Source organism: Serinus canaria, chromosome 17 (genome assembly GCF_022539315.1).
Source record: "Serinus canaria isolate serCan28SL12 chromosome 17, serCan2020, whole genome shotgun sequence".
Classification (NCBI taxonomy): domain Eukaryota; kingdom Metazoa; phylum Chordata; class Aves; order Passeriformes; family Fringillidae; genus Serinus; species Serinus canaria.
The window spans coordinates 2,080,645-2,100,018 of record NC_066330.1 but is presented as its reverse complement, the minus strand read 5'-3'; the positions used below and the strand labels follow the sequence as shown (position 1 = coordinate 2,100,018).

The 19,374-nt window shown below is 51.5% G+C and overlaps 2 protein-coding genes across 2 annotated transcripts; one reads left to right on the top strand and one right to left on the bottom strand.

The window, feature by feature from the left end:
* Positions 1–1,350: 1,350 nt before the first annotated feature.
* Positions 1,351–11,905, top strand: B3GALT9 (beta-1,3-galactosyltransferase 9). The gene is made up of 2 exons (XM_030230143.2): positions 1,351–1,573; positions 8,927–11,905. The coding sequence occupies exons 1-2, from the start codon at positions 1,351–1,353 to the stop codon at positions 10,054–10,056; spliced, it is 1,353 nt and encodes a 450-aa protein (XP_030086003.1). The 3' UTR covers positions 10,057–11,905.
* On the bottom strand, positions 10,936–18,216 carry PSMD5 (proteasome 26S subunit, non-ATPase 5). Its single transcript, XM_009093350.4, has 10 exons — positions 18,002–18,216; positions 17,689–17,833; positions 17,021–17,134; positions 16,064–16,192; positions 15,306–15,415; positions 14,823–14,965; positions 14,200–14,391; positions 13,902–14,011; positions 13,313–13,453; positions 10,936–12,836 (listed from the first exon to the last, which is right to left on the bottom strand). The coding sequence occupies exons 1-10, from the start codon at positions 18,199–18,201 to the stop codon at positions 12,579–12,581; spliced, it is 1,542 nt and encodes a 513-aa protein (XP_009091598.1). The 5' UTR covers positions 18,202–18,216; the 3' UTR covers positions 10,936–12,578.
* Positions 18,217–19,374: the final 1,158 nt, after the last annotated feature.

Below are 19,374 nucleotides of genomic sequence, written 5' to 3'. Positions count from 1 at the left end.
GAAGTTGGAAATCTCCAGGAGCTGCTGTCTCCAACCCCATCCCTGATCTTCACAGACAGAACAGCCCCCTCAAGGGTGTCATTTCTGCAGACACACCAAGCACAGCTGCAAAATGAGGCAGTTTGAGGGCTGGGGGAAGCACTGTGCTCTGCAGCCACCCTGCTGTGCCCAAAATAACCAAACGGTGCCACCCAGAGCTGGAGGTCCTGAGGCACCACGGAGCCTTGGACATTGTGTCACTGACAGAGAGAAGGTAAAAATTACGGTCTTAACCCTAAAAAAACAATATTCAAGGATTTTATTGATTACCCACCTCAGTGGCAATGTACTGAGAGTTAAAGAACAGAGTGTTCCTTCTTTTCATTTAGGTTTTTAGTAATAAAAGATCATTTCCCTAAATCATGGCGAGCAGATGAAGACATAAAAAATCCCAGCTGGGCAGCCCAGGGCACAAACCCAGCTAAGGTCCTAATCTGCCAAGCATGAAATGATACTCACGACTCATCTGCACACTTCAGCTGGCATTGGATGAGTGTGACAGTCAGAAGAGCAACACTAGTAAATTCAACCAGAACAATGGTAATGTACAGCATTTTTCCAGGAAAAACTGGGGTACTCTGGCAAGGACCACTTGTGAGGAACAGGTGCTGCTGCCAGGCACAAGAGGATGGTGGCACTGAGTGCCCCTGATCTCAAGCAGCTCTTTCCCTCCACACAGCAGCCCCTCCCTCACACTGGACATGGCAACTTTGGCACAAAACCAGCCCAGAAACGGAGCAGGAGCTGGGCAGCACCCACAGGAACGCAGCCTTTTCCCGGGTGTATTTTAGTCCCCGGGCTCAGCCGAGCCCTGTCTCACCCTCACACCCGGGAGCAGAGCCAGAGGGATCAGCACGGACCCTCTTCCCACGAAGGATGGGACTGCTCGGGGGTGTCCAAGCGCCCCTTCCCCGTTCTCAGGCAGCTCCCGACTGCCCCGTTCCCGAGGTGCTGTGCCCACAGGGCACCCGCAGGGACCCCGGCCGCGCCTGCGAGTGCCGCACAAAGTTTCCTCCAGGCTCGGGGCACGGGGAGAGCGGCGGGGATGGGGGCCCTCGCCTGCCCTGAGAGGGGAAGGGGCTCCTCCGGCTGCACCGGGAGCTCCGCGCCCCGCGCTGCTCCCCACGACGGCAGCCCCGGGGACCCTCCCCAGCCCCGGTACCTGTGGGCGCTGCCATCGTCGTAGACGAAGGAACGGTTGGTGTAGCACTCGGAGCACACCGGCCCCGCCGGTTTGTAGATCCCCTGCAGGCTCCGCTCCTCGCCCGAGAACGGCATCGGCGCGGCGGCGCGGGGCCCCGGAGCGCCGAGATGGGGCAGAGCATGGGCGCCCCGCGCTGCCGGGGGCGCGGGCCGGGGGCTGCCGGCCGCGGGCAGAGCCAGCGCCGCCGTCCCGCTGCCGGGGCCGCTGCCGGCCGCCCATCACGGCGCGCCCCGCAGCCGCCGCCGCGGCAGCCCGCGGGCCGCTCGGGCGCTCCGCATGCCGGGGCCGGGCGGCTCCGCGGGGAGCGCGGCGGGGAGCGGTCGGCAACAGGTGCGGGTTGAGCGGGGATGGGCGGGATGAGCGGGGCGGCACCGGGCGGGGCCGAGCTCCGCCCAGCGCGCACCGGCGGCCGCGCTCGCCTCCTCCCCCGGAGCTGCCCCCGCCGGCCGCGTCCCGGCCCCCGAGACCCCCGGGGTGCGGCAGCAGCCCGTGGTCCCCCCGCTCCGCGTCCCTTCGCCTCTGGCCTCTGTCAGCACGACCTTTGGGTGGCTTGCTTTCTTTATTTTCCGTTTTCCTCTCCTTTTCCCTATCTTTTCCCCGTCATTTCACCTTTCCCTGTCCTTTCTCCTCTCTTTCCCTTTTCCCTTTCCTTTCTTCCTTTCCTTTTCTATTTTTTCTTTTTTATTTCTTTTCCTTTATTATTTGGTTGGATTTTTTTTTCCACTACCCACACAAATATTTGTGTTAAGCGCTGCTGCGCCTCGGGGCTGTGCCGAAAGCAAACAGCGCGGCCAAGCCCCGGCAATTCCTGTGCCGTGCTGCGCGGCCGGGCCGGGAGCGTTGATCTTCCCGGGGGGCCCTGCTGCAAAAACACCGCCCCGCTGGGGAATGGCCCCGAGCCAGGGACAGCGTGGGCAGCCTGGAAACGAGCCGGCATCCTCCAGGAAAGGGTTAACGGGATGGCCTCCAAGGTGCCTCCCCTCCAAGTTCAGCCCCATGTGCCAGGAGGTGCCACCAGTAACGATGTGGCCAAATGTGAAGTGCCCCAAAATTGTGTCCCCTGCAGAGGTGAGAGCCCCCGGCACAGGCACCGCGTTCTGCCCCAGCTCGGCTCCACTCCTCTCCTTTTTGCTTTCTTCCTTGCTCTCTCCGAGCCCAGGCCGCTGTGCGGGCGCTGGGGAGTTCACTGTGGGGCCATTTTTGGGATCCCGGAGCCGTGCTGGTGAGCAGAAACCCCAATAAAGGAGCTGCTCCCACAGTGGCCACACAGCCCCTTGTGCTTTGTGCAAAGCGCCACCTCAGTCACCCGACACAGCACTTCAGTCCCACCCAGGGAAGGTGACACCACCCAGGCTGGGATCCCGCAGCTCCCAGAGCTTTAGTTTCCCTCCGGCAGCTCCCAGTCCCGCTGGCCCCGGGGTACCCCACCCTCGCACGGGCCCGTGTGATCCACCGGCACCCGGCGGACCCGCAGCCCCCGCTGTGCCACAGCCTCCGGATCCAGAGGGAAGTGCCCCCACTCGGATGCGCTGGGCTTTGCGCTGCTCTCCAGCACCGGAGACTTTGTTTCTCCCGCAGCATCTCTTCCTCCTCCTCTCTCTCCATATGGACTCTCCTACACCAGGAGTCACTGGAGAGAAAAGCGATTAATGCTCCCCGTGCAATCCACCCGTGTGATGCTTCCCAGCCCATCCTGCTTTTCAGTGGGAAGGTTATTCTCCATTCACTAATTGCCTCACATTATCTGGCGCAAAGTGTCAACGTGCAGCTCGGCGAGGAGAGGGGTGGGTGGCACAGCAGCGTATTGACATGCTGGGTGATAACACAGGCGTGGGGGAGGAATTATTTAAAACAGTCAGATGCTGAGAGAAATGAAAAATGAAAGAGAAAGAGCCAGAAGAAGAGGACATCCCCATCCAAATGCTGGAGTTTGAACGGCAGAGTGGGGCTGGTTCCACCTGTCCTTGACACTGGTGCCACCCCTGTCCCACCATGAGCAGCTGCTCAGGCCAGGCCACCACAGGGACAAGATGAGCAATCTGGTGGCATCCTGCCTGAGGAAAGAGCTCTGGTCCTGGGGACTGCTCCCAGCTCCAGCACAGAGCAATTCCCTGCACCCCTGAAACCATGAGGGAAAGGCAGGGCAGTGCCCTCAGCAAGGGTGTCATTCAGAATTCTGGGGGCACGGGGCTGAGCTGGTCCTTCCTGCCTCCAACTGCAGCACTCCCCAAAATGCTATCGATGCTCCAAGTCCTCATTTCCCAGCAGACATTGTCGCAAAACACAATTAATAAGGATTTCATGTACCTCCTACTAGGCTGCTCTCCTGATTCCCTCAGTCCCAACAGCTCAGCTGGAGAGCCCCCTCAGCACCTCAACATTCCTGCCAGACCCTGGGTAGGAGAGCACACACTCTCAGCAAGGAACTGCCCCCTGCCTGGGCAGGGGATGAGCAGCACACTGGGACGGGCACACCCCAGGATGCCAAGTGCTGTTTCCAAGGCTCTCTGCTCTCCAGGCTCAAGGGGCAGCCAGGGGGACTCCCAGGGAAGGCAAAGCCCCTGTCTGAGAACCCCCAGGGCTGGGTGCAGGGGAAAGCCCTGCTGAAGGCTGCTCTGACAGATCCCAGCCCAGTGCCCGAGGAGAGGCCTGGCACAGGGCAGGGAGACTCAACTCTGCTGTTCCTGCGTCTGGGAGAACAATAAATAAATCTGTGGGAGGCAACAGTGGGATGAGTCAGAGGCGAGAGTGAGAGAAAGTCGTCATCCACAGTGCACATCATCCTTGTCCAGCAATCCTCAGGGCTCCAGGGATTCGTGTCAGGGGGTCCCTGTCCTGCTCCAGCCCCCAATAACCCCCTGCCAGGAGGGTGATGGGTACAGCCCTACCAGTGGGAGCCTTGGCCATGCCTGGGGGGCTGCAGCCCCTCCCCAGCCCTGAGGACCACCAGGAGCACATGGAGAGGATGGGCTGGGGCATCACTTAAGCCCCCAGAGCTGCATCCAGCTCCTGTTTCCCCCCACGACCTTGGACAAGCTTTGCCTTTTTGGGTGTGTCACACAGACACACAGGAATCCCATCACCCCGGGGCAAGGAGGCGCCCAGGAGAAATGCTCCAGCTGAAACTTCTCCCAGGAGAAATGCCCAGTGCAGGGCAGAGCAGCCACAGGCATCAGGAACAGAGACACCAGATCTGCTCCCAGCTGGAAACGTGGTCAGAGCATGGAGTGAATTTAATCAGAGCAGAGCCCGAGCCGATGTTGTGCGTGTCAAATGCATTTCATGTGAATCTCCATTTGCCAGGCACAGATACAGCCTGCAGGGAATGAAAGGACAAGGCAAAAAGCACCAAAAAAGCATCAAAAAAGCAACTCACACAGCACAGTCTGAGAATTAATAACAACAAGGAAACTTCTGGCCCACTGCAAAATAAGCAACTTTAGTGTCAGGTTGACATCTTGGCAGGGAGACCACCTGGGGAACCTGCTCAGCCCTGTGGCCTCACAACTCAGCATTTCACACAGTTCTGCTCGTTCCACTCAGCTCATTGTTAACTCAGTGCTCCCAAGGCTGAATGCAGCACTTGCAGAACACACAGGGGGTTGAGGCTGTCGTTACCCAGGAATGCAGAGGTAGGGAATTGTCAAAGCTGTCAGTAATCTCAAGAAGGAATAATCAAACTTACCATAAAAAAGGTGAGAGCTCTGTAACTCCTAGACTGATGTATGCAAAACAAAAAGAAGAATGCAGGAAGCTTGGCTATAAAGACATGGATTTAGTCTCATCAACCAAGCCATTAAATCAGAAGAAAGACACCTTCATCTGCACATTGGGAGCCACATTGTCTGGTGTGACAGTGCTCAGGTTTGCTGGCTTGGTTTTCAGTTTTCTACTTTTATTTAATGCCCAAAGGGACATTAAATATCAAATAACAAGTGAACACGCGCTGTAGAACTCTTACAAAGCCTCCTCCTTCCATCATTTCCCAAACCCCATGGAGAATGTGAGGTGAAGAACTGCCTGCAAGAGCTGAATCATGTCTTCAAGCACAAACATTGCTATTAGATGACTAAGACCTAAACAACCATCTCTATTTATTGCAACTGATGCTGTTATTAAAAACCAGACAGGTCCCTCTGCAGCCCCTCGTGCTCTCAGGTCTGTGTGTGCTGGTGAAACTACAAAAGGCAGGTTGGAACAAACAGGATCCTTTGTGTAGCATCCAAAACACTTTGGAAACCTCTGGTGTTCCCAGAGCATCCTGGCTGGGGTGACAAGGGGCATCTCTGAGCCCCAGAATCAGACAAGTGAATCCCTGAGAGCACAGGGAATGCCTTGTGGAAAGGGATGTTGTGCCAGATGGGTTCCATGAGGGGTTCTGAGCTGCCCCTGGAGCAGGAGGCAGCCAGTGAAAATTTGCAAACCTGCATGTGAGAATCAAGTTGGCTTTGGGAAGAGCCTGAGAGCATCATGGGGCACCAAGGTGGGCACAGAGAGGGGTGTCCACCCTGCCCAGGAGGACATCTAGGGCAGGCTGAGCTCAAGCTTTCACATTTGAACAAATTCTTATTGGGAAACCTGATTTCCACTGGATTTTTCCCCCCCAGTCCCATCCATCCCCCCTCTCCTGCTCCATCTCCTGAGAACGCTGCGTCATCCAAAGCCTTCGCATTTTCACAAAGAGAAGTGGAGCAGAGCTGAGGGAAGCCAGGCTCTGCTCCCCCTTCCAAATGTTCCCAGCACTGGGAGGGAAGCCAGGAGGCTTTAGGAGACGTTTAGGAGCTGCAGGTTGGGCTGCTCCCCTGCAGCACCCACTGCCTGCCCCAGGCTCCTCCTGCTCAACAGCATCTCCCACCACCCTCCTGGCAGCTCTGCTTTGACCTTTGGGTATCACAAAATAAATGCTCTCCAAAAAACCAGACCCAAACACCCTTCAGTCTGAACACTCACAGCTTTAGGACAGCTCAAGCTGCTCACAGTGCTACATCCCTGCTCCTGTAATGAGGTTTTCATGGACATAAAATTTAATGAAAATGTGAAAACATCTCACAGACAGCAAATTCCAACCCTGTGGCTCAGGAAAATCTGCTCTCCGGGTTGACTGCCTAATTTACACCCCCAGGATTGTGCAGGGTCTCAGTGCAGCTGTAGGAGCAGTGTTCCCATCCCCACTGACCTGAGTGCAGCCATTCCAGGGTCCTGCATTCACTCCTCCCAGGAAATTCTTGGACCTCCCTGGGAGTGAAGCCTTCCCCAAAGGAGCTTCACTTCACCCTCCTGAAAAGTGAGATAAGGTCACACATGAGCTGTTGGGTGTTGTGTTAGCCTGAAACCTGGGGCTAAAGGTGATGGAGGGATCACCCCCAGGAAAACTTCCTGGAGCTCAGGCACTCACTTATTTTCCCCTTCAGCAGTCCTTGCCTTGCTGCTCCTCAGCTTTCTCCCAGTGGGACTCCACCAGGCTCTGTGGATAAATAAAAACCCACATCCAAGAGCTGTCTGTGCCCTGGCTGAGGAGTGGTAATTTTATATATTTGGTATCAAAGTTGCTGCTGCCATCACAGAGCAGTGCTAAAGGAATGGCTTCAGCAGTGCTGCCAGCACCACGCTGGGCCTAATTGCACCAGGGATGATCCACACGTGGGGCTTATTATTACTATTATTTTATTATTCTAAAGACATTCAATTTTTAATGTAAGAGGTTTCAAACACTGGCATTTATTGTCTAATTAAATGATTCAGCTGGAGACAGAATATCTTCAAAGAAGGAAATTTTTTTTCCCCCAGAATGGGTATCTGGAGTTGCAGGGCTGTATTATTGTATGAAAAAATTTCCTTGTTAGCCTTTTATTGCAGGGCACACATTTAACTGACACTTCCCATGCTGACAGCTCCCCCAGCTTCAAAGCACAACTTCTGTGAGGATTGCAGAGTTGAGCCTGGGCTGGATGGAGCTGTGGCCCAGCTGACACATGAGCCCTGGTGAAGTTTTCCCTCTTTTTGGAAAGCCTGAAACAGAAATCCACACTGGGACTCGCACACTAGGAGTGTTTTGGGGTTTTTCAATGGGGTAAGATGCACTTCCAAGCTGTGAGCAGATTTTGGGAACCTGGCTTCTTCTGTAATTCCTCTGTTCCCTCTATCAACACAGCTGGGAGAGCTGAGCAGCTCAGCCAGAGCTGGGGATTAACCCTGGACCCCTCAAGGCAGAAATCAAAGCTCTTCTCCTTGTCCCTGGGACACTGGGCTAATCCAGGCTGCCCTAAGGATGCTGCAGGGAGCCTTGCAATGGTCCAGCCAAGACAAACCAGAGCAGTGCTGTATTCTCCTTTCACCCAAGGATGCAGAACAGAAACGCACCCTGACCTCTGAGAAATCTCAAAATTAAAAAGACACCGTGATCTCCCTGCTCTCCCATGGAGTCTGGAGTTCCCACAAGGCTGACCACACCAACCCACCCCTCAAACAGCAGCACTGCCACCACCCAACCCTCCCCTGGACCCACAAGCCCCTCTCCCCTCAGCGCTCCCCAGCCCACTGCCAAAGCCAACTCTCCCCTGCTGACAGCTCCATCCTGTTTGTGGTGTCTTTGGCACTTCCCCCTGCAGCACTTCCAGGCCCCCGTGGCTCCCCAGCCCCTGTGGCTCCAGCACAGCCAGGGCTGAGCCAACAGCAACACACGGAGCAGCCCAAGGCAGAGCCTGCCCAGGAGAGCCCCAGGGCTGCAGCCAGCCTGGCCCAGCAGCACCCACTGCCTCGGGGTGGCCTCCACCACCCCACACAAGGCAAACCCCAAAGTTCCCACCCCAAAGCTCCAGCTCAGGAGATGCAGAGTGCCCAGCAACTGTCCTGGACTGGGGGAGCAACACCACAATGGCACAGCTGTGAAAAACACAACCCCCAGGGCCAGCAGCAAACTGGCAGGTCAAGGACAGACTCAGCAGTACCAGGGATTCCTCTGAACAAGTGAGCCCCAGCATTTGCTTCACTTATTCCTCAGAGTGCCAGAAATTAAAGAAGGGAAAGGCCAAGGTTTTGTTAGCTTTGTGTTTTATGTGCCTGCAACATGATCAGCCCTGGGGATCATCTTTCCTCTGCCCAGGCAGGTGAGGTGGAAGCCACAGGCTGCAGGTACTGGGCAGTAACTGGATCCTGCAGACCCAGATACAGCCAGAGCCAGCAGACACTGCCCAGAGAGCCCCTGCTGCAGGGACAGCTCCCAGCACCATGCAGGTAAGTGCTGCAGCCCCTTACAGCTTTCACAGCACTGGGGGTGGAAGGGACCTTAAAGATCACCTCATTCCATATCCTTCCACAACTTCCACTTTCCCACGCTGCTCCAAGCCCCATCCAGCCTGGCCTTTCTCTCTGGATTCTAACCCTGACAGCTTTCATAGGGCAGTGTCAGGCCAAATAACAAAAGTTGTCCTTCAAGGACACAATAAGGAGCACCTTAAGCCTTCAGTAACAGGTTAAAAATAGTCAAAAATTATTCATAGCAAGTCATACTTCAGTATTTCCACACATTGATGCACAGAGAAGCTTCCACCACGGTAAGGTCCTTCTCAGTTTGGGATCTCACTGTGCCTCAAAGCCTCACTAATAATACAGAGACCATGGTCTAGAAGTTGTGATTGCTTTGCATGGCTATATTGTAAAATGAGGGAAAGCCTTGGGGTTGAGAATTCAGCGTCCATGTTCCTGTTCCCCAGCTGACACTCTGCAGGCTCCGCACACACCAGTGGTGCTTCATCCTCTGCAATGTCCTGCTCTTCCACGTGCTGCTCTTTGGGGCAGACCTACTGGAGCAGTACTTCCTGCAGTCCCTGCCTCTCTCTTACACCGATGCAAAGGCTCTGGAGATCAGGGAGAGGGCCAGGAAGCTGGATCTGGATCCTCTGAAGGCCAACCTCTCTTACACCAGCAGCAGTGCAGCGACTTGCCCCAAGCAGGAGATATTTCTGCTCATTGTTGTCTGCAGCAGCCCGGAGAACAGGACGAGGCGCAACGCCATCAGGCAGACCTGGGGCAACGCCACGGGCTCCAGGGGCTACAGTGTCCTGACTGTGTTTGCTGTAGGAAAGGCAGCTTCAGCAAGCACCCAGCTGGAGATCAAGGAGGAGGCTCAAAGGCACCGAGACATTATTGAGGGCAGTTTCATCGACTCCCCCCAGACACAGACACAGAAGATGCTGATGAGCGTGGAGTGGACGGTGACCTTCTGCCCCAGTGCCAGGTACATCCTTCACACAGCCCAGGACGTGTTTGTGGGTGTTCCCAGCCTGGCTGGGTACCTGCTGAGCTTAGCCCAGCAGGAGGACATCTACCTTGGCAGGGTGGTTCATCACGGAGTGCCTGACAGGGACCCCCAGAGCCCTGCCTTTGTCCCCATCCATGAGTACCCCGAGCAGTTCTACCCGGATTTCTGCCACGGCAGCGCTTTCCTCATGTCCCAGGACGTGGCTCGCAAGGTTTACGTGGCTGCCAGGGAGGTGCCACTGGCACTGCCCCCCGCTGCCTTTGTGGGAATCTGTGCTAAGAGAGCTGGCATCACTGCCAGGCACAGCTCCCGCTTCGCTGGGGACAGGCACATCAGCTACAACCCGTGCTGCTATAAATTCATTTTCACCTCTTCTGACATGAGGGAGGACGAGCTGTTTAAGGACTGGAAGGAAACGAGCGATGGGGAGGATTGTTCCTTACTGGAAACCTACTACAGCCTGGTGTCCTGCAAGGTTCTGACCTACATTGATAAGTTCAAACAGTTCAACTTGGATAGGATAAAAAATGAGCTCCTTCATTTTGTCAATTAATGTTGAACTTCTGCAAGAACAGGCTGGATTTTCTTTCATCGGCTGTGTTATCCTGGTAACATTTAGTACAAAGGATGCCCTCCCAAAGTTTGCTCTTTTCCCTTCAGCAGCAAATGAATTCTCACTGTTACAGTGTGACAGAGCAGAACTGGGTGTCCTCTGCCTCTCTACAAGTGCATGCATGGAAGTAAAAAAGGGTATTCCAACAGACTTCTCTGTATCCATGGTTTTTCAGACTTTTGAGTCTTCAAAACTGAGTGAGGCATCACCTACTTCCAAAGAATTCTGGAGCAAAGGGGAAGCTTTCCATCTACAAAAGGAGCTGCTTTTGAGCAGACTGGTTCAGAGAGAAACAGAGCAGCTCCAGCAGGAACAGACACTGAGCCATCATGGGAATTCCTCAAGTAATGCTGTTTGTTAGCATCCATCAAATGACAAGGTTTGGTTTGGGATTTTTTTGTTTTTTAAACCAAATGTTCAGCATGTTACCTCAATTCTCCAGCATTCCATTTTGTGGTTTTCCTCAATTATTTCCACCTGTTACTTTAAGGGGGGGATGACAAAAACAACACACTTCAGAATTGTCATTTATATCAGATACAGCAGCAGCATGTAATCCATATGGCAATGTACAGCATGGGCAGGGAACTGCCTCTGAGTAATAGGGGGAAAGTGATCAATTAATCAATCAACACTGAGCTCAAAGCTCAACAAAATAAAGCATATGTGTATACATAAAAAAAATCCCCTTGTTTGGCATCTCTGCACATTCTAAAATATTGTCTTTGGCAATTGTACCATGCAAAGCAGATGCTAAATACTCAGCACACAGAGTAGCCTTCAAAAGCACCAGCTGAAAACACACATGGAAGAGGCTCATGAATTGCAGAACAGGTTTATATATTGATTTCTTTTACTGACATTTCAGCATATGGCTCATCCAGAGCCACCAGCACACAAAGCCACCTAAAATAACAGAGCTGAACTGCTCAGAACAAGTGCAAGCTAAGGACTTCTACACTCTTTTATTTCCTTTTTAGTGCTTTAAAGTGTTTGTTGGATGCAGGATCCATGAAGCTCCAGTGCTCTCCCCACTCCTGAGACACTGCAGGGCATTTCTCACTGGCAGATCTTTATTGGGCACATTTAGGGTAACAGCAGCAGCAATGGGATGCAGGATGACAACAACTCAGGGACATCTTGGGCAACAAGGCACCTCACCTGCATTCAGACAGCTTAGCAAACATTAAGGGATCTCCCCCAGCTCCTCTGGGCAGCAATTTTTGTCAGGCAATGCCAGCTGCCAGAGTTCCTGCAGGACAGGAGCTCCTGCTACCCCTGGTAGCACAGGGACATGGGAACAGGACTCCCCACAGTCACACATTACTAAAAGAAGCCCCAAAGCACTAATTTCATGTTTTATTCTGCTCCCCCTCAACAAAAAGAACACAAGGCTTTGATAGAAAGTACCCTGTGGTTTCTGTTTATGGGCAAAGACACACCACAGCTCATGGAGTGCCCAGCCACTCCTGATTCTCTGCCACAGCTCTGACATCTTCCAAAGAAGATTCCAACTTCCTAAGATGCCACATTTCCATACTCCCACTTCATTCACTCCCTCCAACACAAGAGCTCCATGTTCTTACCCCTTTTAATCATCTAACTCAGGTAACTAAAATACCACATTTCTTTAAATAACACTTTAAAAATTGTATCTCTGTTAAAAAATAGTGTAAACAATTCAAGATTTGGTTCTGAAGTAGCCTTGTAGTGCTCCAGCCACTAAACTGAGCTGCCACCCCACAGCACAGCCAGCCAGGGACACAAAGCTCCCTGGTGGGTTTGATCCCTACAGAGTGCATTGATTTGTTTTCAAAAGGGCTAAAAACTTTTTTTTTTTTTTAAATCCTCAGCAGAAAATGTAAACAATATTTAGGATTATTTATTCCAGCAAGACTCACATCCAGCAGGCTGAAAACAAGACAATCCAGTCCTTACTCCCTCATGTGGACAGTGTCACTTACTCAGCAACAGGATTCTGACTGAACAGAGTGTTCCATGCAAGTGCCAACTCTGGCAGGTAAAAAAAGGAATTAAAAAAGAATATAAATTATGGCAGCATCTGAGGTTACAAACCTTGAGGTGTTTTGGTGTGTTTTTTTTTTTTTTTTTTTACTGAACTGTAACCTACTGAAAAAACAACAGAAACTCCAAACCCAAGAACAATTTAAACAAACACTGATAAATTCTGCCAAATAAAACACAGCCAGCAGCTGCTAAGTGCTCACCTCACCTGGGTTACCTGCCTCATGAAGCACACAGGGAACTTCTGCCATGACATTTTAGGGGGAAATACCAAACAACCTTTAATTTGCTCTCCTGACTCATTCCAAATAGAGTCAAAATATCTTCACATTCCTTTAAAGAGACAACCTCCAGTGTGGAGAGTTTTTACACCTTGTACCTCAACACCTGTGCCAGGACTGTGTTCTGCAGGAGGGGGACCCCAGACAGCAGGGACATTATTCTGCTCCTTCCACAGCTGTAGTAGAAGCTGCTTTAACATAGTAGGGACCCTCCAGCAGGTAAGCCCTGAGCCTCAGGTAGTACTGATTGCCAAAGATCTCTGCAATGCTTTTGGAGTTCACCAGGGCCTTCACCAGTTCGTATTTAGCATCCTTTGAAGCTTTGTCAGGCTCCACAGATCTGTCCACAACGTACTCCACAAACCCTGGGCTGCTCAGCATCAGCTTCTGGGCCCATGGTTGATTTGCAATGGCCTGAACAGGAAGACAAAAGATGTCAGAGGTGGGGGAAACATTTTAAAACCCCAGAAAAGCAGTTACACAGTAGGGGTTTGGGTACAGGGACAAGGAACAGGAAAACTTAAATGAGATAAGAAACTACCACTCAAATCAAGCAGCAGGGTTAAACACTGGAGAACAAGTAGAGCTCAGTGCTTATCTTCAAAGTTCTGAGGGAATTATCACAGCAGTGCCTCTAATAGAGAAGGAGCAACCAGGAGCACAGCTCTTGCCTTTTTTCCCCCTCTCCAATTTAATAGAAAATTAGCATTATGTGTCTGCTGCATCATTTAAATGGGGAAGCCAAGTGGGGCCTGAGGAAAAAGGCCTTTTTCTGACCACTTCTGGGCTTCAACTAGAAGTTGGTGGTATTCACTTTGAAGAAATAAATAAATCTGAGACTGAATGGCACCACAAGTCCCTCCCTGATGTTTCAAACCAGAAGCACTCACAGTAAACACCCGTAAAGCCCCACAGTGGAGATCAGGGAATGGCTGAGTGCTGATGCTCCTGAACAGCTCCAGGGGCTGGCTGGACAAGGATGTGAACCAGGATTCAGTCATTCTTAAAAGGTCTTCTGTCTGCTGCTCTGGCTGCATAAATCACAAAAATGAGAGTTTGATTAGGATTATGAAAAGCTTTCAGGTTTTTGGGATGTGTTCAAATGGTTTAATCACCCCTTTAGAGCTACACTGTTAAACCAGATCCCTGGATCCAAAGACCACAGGGACTGGAGCAGTTTGCCCCCATCCCTCTGAGCACAAGGATATGAGCCTGTTTACTCTCATTCCCTCATCAATGAAGTTTTGACTTCATCTTTTATTAACATTTCAGAACACCTGGCACCTTACAAACAAACCCAAACCTTTAGCAAACCAATCAGAGAATTTCAAAACAGTAAATCAATGACTCAGAACACTGAAAGCACCACAGCCACCCAACCTAGAGGCTGCAAGATGTCCCTCACAGTTACTCAGGTGTGTGATGATTTCATTCTTGGAGATTTAAAGAAAAAAACCAAAGACAAAAAGCCCAACTTACAGGCAAGTAAAGCAGGGATGAAATGGCATCCAAGCAGCGAAGCCGTAACTCGGTGGGGGCATTCTTGGCCTGGTGCCCTATTTTGCTTAAGAGATTTTGAAATCTACTTCCTTTCAAAACAAAAACAAAGTGCTTTTAATTAATTCAGCCAGATCTCTACAGGAACATTGTTACCCACCAGTTACATTATAAATTTATTCATTAGATAAGTGAATACATTTTTCAATTCCTTTCTGTACCACCCCAAACCAATTCACTCTTACATTATGAAGTATTATTTAAAAAAGAAGATACTAACTGGTTTTCTGTAAAACCTGTTTGCCTTCCACATTTGACCCCAGGATTCCCAGTGTGTCCACAGCCACTCCAATCATGGTTGGATCCTGACTTTCTGCCATTTCAAAGACTTTTTCCATAAAGACAGGGTAGCGCTCACAGATCTGCTGGGGACTGTCCACAACAGCCAGATTGCCAAAAAATTTAACAAATCCTGAGAAAACAAGACCAAAAAAAGCATTGAGTGGAGGAACAGCAACTTCAGCGATAGCAAAATTAAATGTACATTAACGTGAGACTGATTTGTTCCAAACATGTGTTATTAAGGCTGAACAGTGCCGGTAAAAAGCTCAAAATAAAGACAGAACTAAGCAACAAGCCAAATATTTTGACTGTTGCTTAATTCATGATGTTTGTATACTTAAAAAAGGCTACAATAACACAAACTTTAAAGCTACAGCACAGCCTGCCCAGATCTTACTGAGGCACATCCTTCAGCATTTTTAAATATCCAGTATTTTACATATCCAATCTAACATTCAGAATTCCCCCTGAGCTTTCAGCAGAGAGGCTCGGCAGTGCTGCCAATTCACCCAGCACCAAAGCAAGCAGCAAAGCCTGGAGAGGAGGAATGCAGGGTGGCACCTGGCAGGTAGAAGCTGGAGAAGGGGTCTGACTGTGCCCCCAGGATGATGTTGGAGATCCTGTCGATGACTCCCTGCTGGGCCAGGTACTGCCGGCCCTGGGGGCTGTGAGCCAGCGCTGTCACCATCTCGATGCACGTGGCCCTGCAACACACCAGGGATTTGGGGATTTCAGATGGGGCTCGAAGCACTCGGTGATTAACAAAAGAAACCACACCCATAAGACACAATCCTAGCAAAGACACCTAAATGATCCCAACTGTTCAGCTCATTCAGCTCTTTAGATTTGGGAAAGAGCTTGAAATGTTTCTACTGCAGCCAAACATGGTCATTATCACTCCATTAAGCTAAGAAGTATTTGACACCCAAGACAGTTTAAGAAGAGGCAGGTACAGCGTTTTTCTTTTTACAAGAAACACGCACCAATACATTTGTTAGAGTTTTAACAATGGTGGAAATGTCCTTGGCACACACACCAACGTACCTGACCAGCACATCCTCTCCAGTCAGCTCCCCAATTAACTCAGGGATTAACCCACTGCTGGCACAGTAATTCAGAGACTCTGCTGACACTGATGATATCTCCACAATTAACTAAACAAAAGCAAAGAGGACAGCTTATAAAAGCATTATAATAATTCAGAGCAACAGCCAAATACATCTTCTGTGCTAATTAACCTTACATATCTTAAATATGGAATTAATAATATTTTTATCATTAACCCAAGTGTCTCCCTGAAGCAATTTCATAAGGAGTTCCAAGTTTCCAGCACATGCATTTGATCTCTATTCACAATCAGCTCTTCCTGTGCTATCCCCATTAAGCTCCAGAACGTTTAAATTGTGTTATTCCTCCTTTGCCAAACATCTCTACACTGACAGCTGGCATCTCTCCAAAACTCTTAGCAGCACTTCACATCCAAAAGTCAAGAGGCTACAGTTCACTATTTTACTTTTATTTTCAGAGAAACAAACGTTTTCTGGTGCCTTTAGTGATTCTGGGTAGCCTTTCCAAGGCCTTAGGCACTACAAGCTAGAAAATGAACAGCAATTCACTCTTTTACACCAAAAATGGGAAAGAGAAGTTATGACATCACGAGAGCCCCCACTGCTGCAATCTCCCTACTCCTTTCTAGTGCCCAACACAGACATGGACAGTGGGTAAAGCAGTGAGAAACAGCAATGTGAGAGCCACAGGAGCCAGGCTGAGAGCAGGAGCAGCAGAGGAGGAGTGCCCTGTACCTCATAGACCCTGTAGCGGACGATGTCACTGGTGGCCATGACCCTCCTCAGGTCACCCAGCAAGCTGCTCCCAAACAGGGCCTCCAGCCCCTCCTGGCTCTGGGCTAGCCTTGACAGAGACTTAATGGCCTGCAAGCAAAAACAGGAGCTTGTTATTGTGAAAAATGCATGGTTTGTGCTTGGCTTCTGGCAAATATTCAAATGAATATTACATGTGTTGTGTTAGAAAGTGATGCTGTGTTAATTCTCTTAAGGAGTGTGGTCAATAGAGTTTTAGGTTATAACAAAATGTTAAAATAGAAACTGTGCTGTGTGGGATACTTTGTTTAAAGAAAGGACTCAGCAGTGAGATGGCAGCCAAAGGACACCTGAATCTGTCAGAGAAAGAGAATTTATTGCTCCATTATCAGGAGAAATGAACTTCTTCTGCCTCTCAGCCCTGAAGAGCCATCAGGATTCAGAGGAAGGAGCTGACACTGTCCAGACAGAATCCTGTGTTGGAATGGAATTTATGCACCATGGATGAGGTGTATGAATATGCAACAGGCTGCTGCTTTAAAGGGTTAATCATCTGTTCACGTGGGGCCTTTTTGGGGCTTGTTCTGCCCAGAAAAGGTACCCGGACTGTCTGTAACTCTTTGTTCTTATTGTCTCATATTATCCTAATCCTAACAGTCCAAATTATTATTACTCTAATTATATTGCTATTTTATAGCCATTTTATCACTATTAAACTTTTAAAATTTTAAAAACAAGTGATTGGCGTTTTCCACATTATTACTAGAAACAAATCACACAGAGAAGAAAATCCGAGATTATCAGGTTTTAGTTCTTTATTAACTTAACTACAGCTATACACTTAATTTTAAATCTTAATTTTCACTGATGAGAGCTCATTATTATTGCCACCCAACCACCTCAGCTGGCAGAGGAACAGGACAATAAAGGCACCTTTACCTCTTTGGCCACTGCTATTTTCTCCCCACCGATGCAGTTGATGATTTGCTGTAACAGCTCGGGGCTGTGCAGAATCTCTGGGACAGCAGCTGAGTCCTCAACAATCCTCCCAACCTGATCACAGAGACACAGACAATAACATTAGGACAAATTCTTTCCCACTGTAAGGATGCTCAAGCATTGGAACAGCAGAACAGAAACCTGAGTCACAATATTTTGAGGTTTTTGGATCAAAACTCAACTGGACAACACCTGAGCAGCTGCTCTTAGCTGAACTTCTAGAAATCCACCCCAAACCACAACATCCCACAATCCTCTTCTTTTAAATCAATGCAGCAAGTGTCGAGCTCCCACAGCCTGTTTGATGTTTCCACAATAGTGCAAAGTATCCCGAGTATCAAATTTTTGCTGCTTTTAATTCTTCCATCACCTGCTGACGTGGAAAGCTTTACCCAGGACACGTGGCAGAAGTTTTATTCACAATCCGCTTTTGTCAGGACATAGTTTTGGACATTACTATTGACATATCATAAAGCATTATATACAGTGCACAGTAATTATCCCAAATGGAACAAGTGTAGGACACAATTCCTGCTTTTATCACAGAGGCAGGAAAGAGCAGATAGGAACTAACACACTGTCCCCTCCTCTTGGAGGAAACCCTGTACCTGGGACATGGTGAGGATCTTCACGGAGTCATCGGGGTGGAAAAGGCCCTTCTGCAGCTCTTCCCTGAGGTTCTGGATCACGTAAAGGGGGTCCAGGGCCTGCAGGAGCCTCTCCAGGATGGAAACACACGCGGACACCTGTTCCCTGGGCGGGACGGAGAGAAAACCGAACCCTTGAGCAGAGGGACACCGCTGCGCCACCTCCCGCCCCGAAAGAGCGCAGGGAATAAACCGGGGAGGCGGCAGGACCCCCCCCGCTCCGGGAGAACAGCAGCGGGGCCGGGCAGGCCCGCGGCACCGCGCCGGAGCTCACCGGTCATTGACGGCGAGGAGGCCGAAGAGAGCCCTCAGGTGGTGCTCGCCGAGGCGGGAGCGGAGGGCGGGGAGCGGCACGGCCTGCACGGCGACCCGCAGGGCCCGCAGCTCCTCCAGCGCCGCGTCCCGCCGCGCCGCCCGCTCCAGCAGCTCCGCCGCCGCCTCCGCCATCTTGGCCGCCGCCTCCCCCTCCGCCATCTCTCAGGAGTCTCGCGAGAACTCGCATCTCACGTAGCAACAGCCGGGCGGGAATATCGCGAGAACTCGGGTAGCCCATAGCAACCGCCGCGCCGTTGCTAAGGGCGCCCTTTGCGTCTGGCAAAACGTAAACAAAATGTCGGCGCGACACGCCCCCCTGGCTCCGCCCCATTGGCTGAGCGCGAAGGGGCGTGGTCCCGGTAATGAAGGAGGGGCGTGGTCCCGGTAACGAAGGAGGGGGCGCGGTCCCGGTAACGAAGGAGGGGGCGTGGTCCCGGTAACGAAGGAGGGGCGCGGTCCCGGTAACGAAGGAGGGGGCGTGGCCCCATCGGCATGGCGGGTCTCCATCCCGTAGGTCGGGACGGAGGTCGGTGCGCGGTGCCGCCGGTTTTTGGCAAATCCGCGATAAACGGCGCTTGTGTGGTTACGGAAGGGAAAGCGCTGATCCCGAGAGCCCAGGAACAGCCGGTCCCATCCCGGTGTCTGCCCGGGCAGCTCCCGGTGCGGAGAACGTGTCACCCCTCACGTCTTCAGGCTGAATTTTCTCACCTTTTGCAAACAGACCGATGGTGTCAGAGAACTCCTGGAACTCTGTGCTTCCAGCCCTGCAGGGCTCCATCCCCAGATAAATCCGTGACAGACGGGCGAGTCCTGAGGGCTGGCAAGGAGGGAATTCTGAGATCATGGGGACGGACAGGGGCACAGTAAAAGTTACACAGGGACAGTAAAGTTCCAGCCTGGGACAAACAGCGCTCGGCTCTGCCCCGCGTCCCTCCCGGGAGATTTTGGGTACAGCCCCTGCCCGGTTTCTATCCGAAGAGCCCCAAACGGACGAAACCTGAGGAAATAACAATTTTATAGACAGGGAAATGGAAGCAAAGGTGATAAATGGGCTCAGAGCACCGGGCACGGCGCTGGGAGGGCTCCGGGGCTGGCACTGCAGGGACAACCTGGAAACTTCGGCACCTGCCCGGGGGTCTGAGCCCACTCTGGGGTGCCGAGCCCCGATATTTGTCCCCCCAGCCGTGCAGGTCCAGCAGGTGCAGAGGCGGGGGTGGCAGCAGGGGACAGCGCGCTGTCCTGTCCCGCAGCGGGCGGGCCCCGGGCGGGAGGAAGGCCAGGAGGAGGAGGAGGAGGAGGAGGAGGAGGAGCCAGTGGCGCTGTCCGGGCAGC

What these genes read in the sequence shown, in the direction of transcription:
- PSMD5 (XM_009093350.4), bottom strand. Translation starts at nt 18,201, where the DNA reads ATGGCGGAGGGGGAGGCGGCGGCCAAGATGGCGGAGGCGGCGGCGGAG. An exon ending in TCCGCTACAGGGTCTATGAG is followed by an intron (nt 15,416 to 16,063) that starts GTACAGGGCACT and finishes GCTTTTGTTTAG; the next exon opens with TTAATTGTGGAGATATCATC. An exon ending in ACAGGTTTTACAGAAAACCA is followed by an intron (nt 14,012 to 14,199) that starts GTTAGTATCTTC and finishes TTGTTTTGAAAG; the next exon opens with GAAGTAGATTTCAAAATCTC.
- B3GALT9 (XM_030230143.2), top strand. Translation starts at nt 1,351, where the DNA reads ATGGGGCAGAGCATGGGCGCCCCGCGCTGCCGGGGGCGCGGGCCGGGG. An exon ending in CGGGGAGCGGTCGGCAACAG is followed by an intron (nt 1,574 to 8,926) that starts GTGCGGGTTGAG and finishes CTTGGGGTTGAG; the next exon opens with AATTCAGCGTCCATGTTCCT.